This window comes from Myotis yumanensis, unplaced genomic scaffold (assembly GCF_028538775.1).
Source record: "Myotis yumanensis isolate MYYU_CA2020_CCGP unplaced genomic scaffold, mMyoYum1.0.hap1 SCAF_4, whole genome shotgun sequence".
Taxonomy (NCBI): Eukaryota; Metazoa; Chordata; class Mammalia; order Chiroptera; family Vespertilionidae; genus Myotis; species Myotis yumanensis.
In genome coordinates, this window is record NW_027223755.1 from 80894953 (window position 1) to 80903045 (window position 8093).

At 52.7% G+C, this 8093-nt stretch overlaps 1 protein-coding gene across 1 annotated transcript; it reads right to left on the reverse strand.

The window, feature by feature from the left end:
* Nucleotides 1-239: 239 nt before the first annotated feature.
* On the reverse strand, nt 240-4618 carry POLR2J (RNA polymerase II subunit J). The gene is made up of 4 exons (XM_070411532.1): nt 4482-4618; nt 3262-3351; nt 1183-1357; nt 240-438 (listed from the first exon to the last, which is right to left on the reverse strand). Exons 1-4 carry the CDS (start codon nt 4532-4534, stop codon nt 403-405), a joined length of 354 nt encoding a protein of 117 aa, XP_070267633.1. The 5' UTR covers nt 4535-4618; the 3' UTR covers nt 240-402.
* Between the last annotated feature and the right edge of the window lie 3475 nt (nt 4619-8093).

Here is an 8093-nt window from a genome sequence, read left to right on the forward strand (position 1 = left end):
GTTTCCTTCTGCTCAAGACTGCCTTCCCTACCGCACCCCAGGTCCCCAGGTGGTTCAGAATGCATTTGTTCCTGCCACTCTCTCAGACAGAAATATGGATCTCTGGGCCAATCCACTCTGCAGTGTGGCCCCAGAGTAGCCTTGAGACAGGTCATCTACCTCCACTGAGCCTGACAATCTATTTGCTGTTAAGTCACCTCTGCTTCAGCTCACACCGCGTCTTTTCCTACCACACTTCATTAGGAAGATGAAACTTTATTAGGAAGAATCTATGTACAGGACAGATCGGTGTCGGGGGTGAGGGGGTCTCTGGGATATTTCCAAGGAGGCCACAGTTGGGAGAAGCTGCTCTCTTCCACTTGGTGCCTGGAAAAGGGCCTGGTGCAGGGTAGGAACTGGCCGCTATTCAATTCCTTCTTGCTTGTCTTTGATGGCCACCTGAGGGAAAGGAAAGGCAGTGCACTTAGCTGGAATGGCTGGGTCAGGGTGTTGGAAACTCAGCCCTAGCATCCCTAACCAAGGTCTACAGGAAACTGCTTCCCTGGCTCCAGAGTGCAGCACGAACTGAAAAGAAGCAGTAAACCAGGCCCTGAACAGCTCCAGGGAGCTGGGCAGCCAGTAACCCTAGGGACTCTCTGAGCCCGCCCCACCAGCCCCATCACTTCTCTGCAGCACACAGCCTGCTGCCTAGGATGGGGGTCAGGCGGAGCTGAGATGCTTTCTGGTATGTGATAAGCTGAAATCTGACAGACTGGATCTTTCCCTAAATTGTCTAGACTTTGAGAGTCCCTGCCTGAACAGTTGTGACCCCATCTTAGGATGAGCTGCCCTCTAGACAGACAAATACCCTGGACACAGCTAGGCCTTACCAACCACAGAGCAGCCAGCACCAGAGAACAGACTTGGAGGAGCAGCACTAAGGGACAGGAGGCTCCTTGCTTCCATAGAGACCAGAATGCAGACAGCAGGCCCCAGGCAGGCCTCAACTCCATAACCTTACCCACACTTCCTGGAGGCCATGGTGGAAGTCCCTGCTCTGTCATCACCTCCGCCCCTCCCCCCAAATAAAAGGAAACGACTCAGGGGTCAATCCTAGGTGTGGGCATGAGAACCTACATTTCTGGTACATACAGGACGGCGTCCAGACCAACCCACCCCACTCCTGAAGGGCTGGCTCCTCACCCGGAACCGCTCCTCCAGCAGGGAGAGTTCACTAATGAGGTCCGTGATGGCATTGGTGAAGGCCTCCTGGGGGCTGTAGTCTGGTGTGGTCTGCACACGGATGATGATCTTGTGCTCCAAGGGGTGGGGAACTTTGTAGCCAGCAAACAGCACCTGTGGGTCCTTCAACAGCTGTCTGAGAAACAGGGATGAACAGTGAGGAGGCTGAGCCTAGTGTCCTTGGAACTCTGGCCCCTTGTAGCTTACCAGGCTTCTAGACAAGGGGTCTTATTGGGCTGAGGCCTGTAGGCAAATGCAGCTGGCAGCTGACACCAGGTGGTTCCTTGCCCTTGACTTTGTTGTGTGTTTTTTCCCACCCAAAACAAGTAGAACAGATGCTTTGGAGAGGATATACCATATGGGAACTCCTCCCACACACACCCTGCCCCCATATCCATGAGGATCAAGAAACTTAGCTGGTAAACAGGGTTTCCAATAACCTTTCCCTTAGGGGAAGTCAGACCCTGTAATGTGCCCAAAGAGACTTCCTCAGGCAGTAAAAATCCAGCCAATGTTCAGTAAACCAGAACACAAAAGCCCCATTCCCAGCTCAAAAAGCATCTGACAGCAAATAAAGGCGCAGAGGGAAAAGGCCCCAGACTCCGAGCAGTTTGGGAAATGGATGTCCTTTAGGCAACATAGGTTGGCAGCTGCCGTTCACCCTCACCCCCCTGGAGTTCTGTGAGGTGGTGAAGTGAAGCGGTGTTTTTTGCTGGGCACACGGGGTTTTCTCCAGAGCAGCTCAGCCAAGGGTGAGCACCCTAGGGCAGTGATGGCGAACCTTCTGAGCTCGGCGTGTCAGCATTTTGAAAAACCCTAACTTAACTCTGGTGCCGTGTCACATATAGAAATTTTTTGATTATTTGCAACCACAGTAAAACAAAGATTTTTATTTTTGATATTTATTTTATATATTTAAATGCCATTTAACAAAGAAAAATCAACCAAAAAAATGAGTTCGGGTGTCACCTCTGACACGCGTGTCATAGGTTCGCCATCACTGCCCTAGGGGAAGAGCCCTTGCATAGGTGAGGACAACTCATACAGCAGAGGAGCAGCAGGGCCCCAAAGGAGCCTGGGTGCACCACTGGCTTGGTTCAGGGTGGGAGTCATCCAAAAGATGGGCAACGCCACCCTCAACTTACTAGTACACCAGGAGACCAGGCAGGCTTCAACCCAGTCTCAAACACACAAACCTGGGGAAGGCGTCCTGCACTGATGGTACTTTTCAGTGAAATGACAAGTCCCTGGGCCAGAACATCAATCACATTGTTAACCACCTACCTGGCCAGGACTTCATGGTGTAAACAAACACCCATCAACCAATATCAGATGCCCACCAGGGGCACCGGATAACCCCTGATCCCCGCTCTTACCTCTTTCCTTATTTTACTCAGTTACAATCTTAGGATGCCAGGTGTCACTGAGGTCATTATCACAAATGGGCAGGGTGGGTGGGAGCTAACCTTGACTACTTCTCAGTGCTCATTAGCACAAAACCACAAGTAGACCTACTTTTCTGTGGCTTCCTGCGTATTCACTTTAGTCAGATAAATGAGCCAATGTAGAAATGTGGCTGTGTGAACAGGTGCTGGCCAGTGTCATTTTGAAGAAAAGGCACTGGAATGAGTAAACTAGCAGAGCAAGCAACCAGGACTCCGTGCAGCTCAGAGACGAGAAATTCTTTTGGCTCTGGCAGGTGGTGCAGTGGTTAGAGCGTTGGCCCACGCACTGAAGGATCGAGGGTTGGATTCCCAGTCAAGGGCACATACCTGGGTTGCAGGTTCCATTCCCAGCCAGGTCTGGGCATGTGTGGAAGGCAACCAATCAATGTGTCTCTCTCCCTCTCTCTTACTCCCTCCCCCCACCCCTTCCATTCTATTTAAAATCAATGAAAAAATGTCCTCAGGTGAGGATTAACCAAAAAAAAGAAAAGAAAATCTTCTGGGACTTGTACTTTGCCTCAAAGAACACCATTAAACATAGCCCCGGGGGAAGAGGGAGGAGACAGCCCCTGAGAGCCCCTGACTTGGAACTTACGATTTAATAATGTTTCCTAGTGTGTGGTCTTCTTTGTTGATGGTGAACAAACAGGCATTGGGTACTTTGGTGTCCTTGTTAATGGTGATCCTAGGAAGAGACAGAGGCAGAGATGGGGGCGGAGCCCCTCCTCCCTGAGTCTAAGCCCCACCTACTCCTAGAAGCCTTTCTCAATCTCTTCGTCCGATAACGACCTCTCTGGCTCAGTGTGTCTCTACTCTGACCCAAGTTATGCCCTGATTCTGTAGGACCCTCGCCTGCTTTGGATCGCTTTTTCCTAAAGCAGAATGTCTTGGCCTTGGCACCACTGACATTTTAGCCAGATAATTCTTTTGGTAGGGAGCTGGCTGCACATTTTAGGATATTAGTAGTATTCCTGGCCTCTACCCACTCGATGTCAGTAGCACCCCTTTATGACAACCAAAAATGTTTGCAGACATTGCCAAAAGGCCCCCAGGGGAGGCAAAATGGTCCCCAGATGAGAGCCTGCTCTAAAGGAAGAATGACGTGGCTGGCAAGGGCGCTAGACCCTAAAGCCCTGCATACCAGCCTGGACTAAGCACTTCACATAAATTACTTCATTTACTCTCCCCCTAGATTTACTTACTGGGATTTAGTACAGTAAGAAGCCCATTTTCCAGAAGAGGAAAGCAGGCCTCAGGCCGATTAGTTACTTGAGTCACTTGCCCAAAGACATACAGTCCTTAAGTGGAGGGTGCCGGAGCCAAGCCCACGCTCTGACCACTAGACTACGCTTCCCTCCGCCCCGCAAGCAACGAGGAGTCTGAGGTTTCACACGGGCGGGTGGAGTCGGATATGCGTCTAACAACCATCACTGGTTGCAGCAAGGAGGATAACGGTGGCGGCCAGGACAGAGGGAGAAGGCTGCAGAGCGGGCGCTCTGGGCTCCCCGCAGACCCAGCTCTCCCCGTGCGCCCGGGAGCTACTGACCGCCGAGTCCCCCGTGCTCGTCCGCAGCGGGGAGACGCCCCGCCTCGCAGGGCGACCTTAAGTCGGGCAGACACAGGTGCGAAATGCTTGGCGAGCGGACGCTCCAGAAAAGCTGTTCCCAACACCCCCGCCCCATCTCTCCCCCTGCTCCCCGGGAAGGAGGGCAGGGGAGCCCCAGAATCTGCAGGCGCTGGCCACAGGCAGCTGACGGCCCGAGCCCTCGGCCCGACGCCCGGCTGGCCCCTTCTCCCTCCCACACCCCCACTTACTTCTTCTCGCCTTCGAACAACAAGAACGATTCGAAGGCAGGAGGGGCGTTCATCCTAGCGCCGCAGCCGCCTCCAAAGCCTCCGAGGCCCCACCACAGCCTCCAGAGCACTTGAACGCAACCACTTCCGGGTTAGCGGCTGCTCCCTCTTCCGGCGCTGGCCGACGGCGCCAAGCCCGCATGAAGACTGGCTCATTGCCCCCTATCGGAGTGGAGGACCTCGCGCAGGCGCTAGAACCCAAGAGAGGGGGACGAAGGGAGGCTGGTGGCTCTGCGCCCGCGGGGGTTCGCTTCGTCGCACGTTCGGAGAGCGGGGAGCTACTCTGCGTGTTGCGATGTCCTTGTCTAGGCTAAGAGGCAACCCTGACCTCGACCTCTCTTTGCTCCCCACACCCCTTGATCCGTCTTTGGAAATGTGCCCTTGGAGTACACAGCAAGAGGCCCCTGGATGAATGGAGCTCTGGGTTATGGGTGGGTGTGGCCGGAGGGGGCGCAGAAGCCTCAGGGACTCTTGAGAGTCCATCCCTTGAACCTGAGGCTGTGTATGGGTAAGCCGCCTGCCAAAGCTGCCTGGGCAGATTGCTCCAAGACCCTTGGCTATGTTGTAACTGGTTTGCCAAGTGGCCTTGTGACCTAGTGAGCTTCTTGTAAGGGGTACAGTTGGTGAGGGGTGAGCAGGAGGCAGGTATGTATATACCTGGTAGGTGTGAGAGAGGCTCTGGGAGGGATAAGTGCATCTGTCCCTGTTTTGATTGGTTGATATTCTGCAGACTACAGCTTAGTATAAAGGCCCTACCTGAGCTGTTTGAAGCAACGGGGACTGGAGTCTCAGGTTAGCTACCAGAGCCTCAACAGCTTCCCAGCTGTTTCTCTAGGTCTGGACAGCAGCCAAGAAGTCCCAAAGGAAATCTGAGCTTCCACGGCCATTTGTTGTGAAGGGCCATTTCCTACTTGAGCCTCCGGCCCTGGGGCGAGGCCCCCACCAACACCTTGACTCTCCAGCTCAAGCTGGTGGGCACCTCTTTACCTGCTGAGGAATAGAAAGCAATTAAGGTAATGATGCCCTGAGGTTGAAACCCTCTCTTCTGAGGCATCCTGGCAAAGTTTGGGCCAAGGATGCTACCTTTGCCAGGGTTGCAGGGGCCTGGATGTGTCAAGACTGGCTGCCCTTGCCCTAGCCGGTTTGGCTCAGCAAATAGAGTGTCGGCCTGCGGACTGAAGGGTCCCGGGTTCGATTCTGGTCAAGGGCATGTACTTTGGTTGCGGGCACATTCCCAGTAGGGGGTGTGCAGGAGGCAGCTGATCAATGTTTCTCTCTCATCAATGTTTCTAACTCTCTATCCCTCTTCCTTCCTCTCTGTAAAAAAATCAATAAAACATATTTATAAAAAAAAAGACTGGCTGCCCTTAACTGAGCTAGGGTGGGGGGAGGAGTGTCACCCAGCAGGGGCTTCACCCTCCTTGCCACTGTGGAAGTACTAGTATGTCCTCTCTTGGGGAGTTCTGCTCACACTTGACCTTTGATTCCCAAATCAACACGAGATCCTGGGCTCCAGAAGCTGTCAGCCCCCAGAGTCTTCAGAGGCTCAATGTTGGTGTGACCCAAGAGGAAGCCAAGTGACCATCCCCATCTTCTGATAAGCTAGGCCTGCCCGGCACAATTGTGAAAGAGGCTGCTGGGAGAAGGGGTGTTAAGAAACATTATCCAACCTCAGAAATAGGCGAAGGGGGCGTGTTCTGTCAGGGTCATACTGAAGCATTGTTGAACAGGCCTGACCAAGGGTTAATATCTAGGGCAGAGAACCTGTGAAGGCTTGCAGACCAAATCAAGCCTGTCACCTGTTTTTGTAAGTAAAGTTTTATTGGACTAAGCTAAGCCCATTTGTTTACTCATTGTCTGTGGCTACTTCTGTGCTCTGAGAGTAATTGTGACCAAAACTTGCACGCCTGGGTCTTTTCAGAAAGTTGGCCAATCCCTAATCTTGGGGAATGGACTTGGGTTTGACTTTGGTATTATTCTGTTAGGACCCAGACACTGAAGTTATTTATGAACTTATACGTTTCTATCCCACAGAGAACATCACTATTTTATTCTAGCATTCTTTTCTCAGAATGCTTACTAATATGTACCTAGCTTCTCAAAATGCTCTATAAGCCAGCTCTGCCGAACACTCATTTCCTCATGTAATAAATCTTCGATACATGTTCGTGCTGTATTTGTGTGAGTCATTTTTTAAATATACGTGAAAACTATACTTTGACAGGAATTTCCAAAAGGAAGTTGGTGAGAATTTGCCCAGATTTCCTACGGGACAGGCCCAGGGGATGAAAAGATGCATGTTCTGTGTTTGCTGGACCCACTCAGGGCTTCCCAGGGTGCCTGCCCTGTGCTGACTGCCAGCTCCCTGGGCTGCAGGCCTCAAGACATCTGGGGGACCTGCCCCAGGCCCTGGGCAAATAACAGGCCTGGCGATCCTGATGGGGTGTGGTGTTGGTGTAGAGTCCCTGGGCAGGGGAAAGTGTGACCGCTGGCATTTTCCTGTGTCATGGGCCGACAGGAGTCTCTTCTGTGCCTCTCCTTTTACCTGAGTGGCTTCAAAAAAGACCATGGTACTGTAGGCAACTCTGCTCAGTGCTGAGAGGAGACCCTAGGGGTGGGGGTACATGAACGGTGGGGACAGTGCCAGGCATTTATTCATTTTAACTCCCCTTCTGGCTATGGTGGCCATGTCCATACCAGGATCCATTAAAGGAGAGGGTGGTGGGTGTTGCCGGGAGCCGGATGTATGTGTGCATTTAAAATCCAGAATTCTGCCCTGACCGATTTGGCTCAGTGGATGAAGCGTCGGCCTGTGGACTGAGGGGTCCCAGGTTCAACTCCGGTCAGGGGTATGTGCCTTGGTTGCAGGCACATCCCCAGTGGGGGGTGTGCAGGAGGCAGCTGATCGATGTTTCTGGCTCTCTATCTCTCTCCATTCCTCTCTGTGAAAAATCGGTAGGATATATTTAAAAATAAAAAAATTAAAAAAAATAAAATCCAGAATTCTACTTGTTGCAGCCCCAACCAGTGCACACCTCTCCCCTTCATTCCCTGCCTTAGGGCTTAGGAGACCCTGGGGTCCATATTTCCTGACCATGAGGTCCTTGAACCCAAAGAAGATCCAACAGGCATGAGGATTTGTGTGAGGCACTAAGGAAGTAGCCAGAGAACCAGGTGTTCATGGTGGGGTAGGGACAGAGCAAGCTCAGCCACCCCTGGACCCAAGCCTTGGGCCGGGAAGGAAGAAGGGTCACCCAGCCCTGCAAAGAGGCTCATGAGGTCCATAGACGGTAGCATCGCAACCAAGAGGCAATGAACATGCAAGGGGGTGCGTTGGTGGGCTTCTTGGAGGGTCCACTATCCCCGTCAAGGCTGAGGCTAGGAGAAAAGGTCAACATGGCCTCAAAAGCCACAGGGCAGAGGGAAGGAGGCAGCCCCTGTCCCTTCATGTCCCCTTTGCTTCCTCTACCCGCCCTCAAAGATCCCAGTATGCAGCCTGCCCGATGGCCTGTCCCAGGACCTGCTGGTCACTGCGGACTGCCCCAGCCTAGGACCCACAGGCAAAGCTCTGAG

Excerpts from the sequence above, each read along its gene's own strand:
- POLR2J (XM_070411532.1), bottom strand. The coding sequence starts at position 4,534 with ATGAACGCCCCTCCTGCCTTCGAATCGTTCTTGTTGTTCGAAGGCGAG. Across the intron at positions 3,352-4,481 it reads TTGTTCGAAGGCGAGAAGAA|GATCACCATTAACAAGGACA; the intron begins GTAAGTGGGGGT and ends GTCTCTTCCTAG. Across the intron at positions 1,358-3,261 it reads CTAGGAAACATTATTAAATC|ACAGCTGTTGAAGGACCCAC; the intron begins GTAAGTTCCAAG and ends CCTGTTTCTCAG.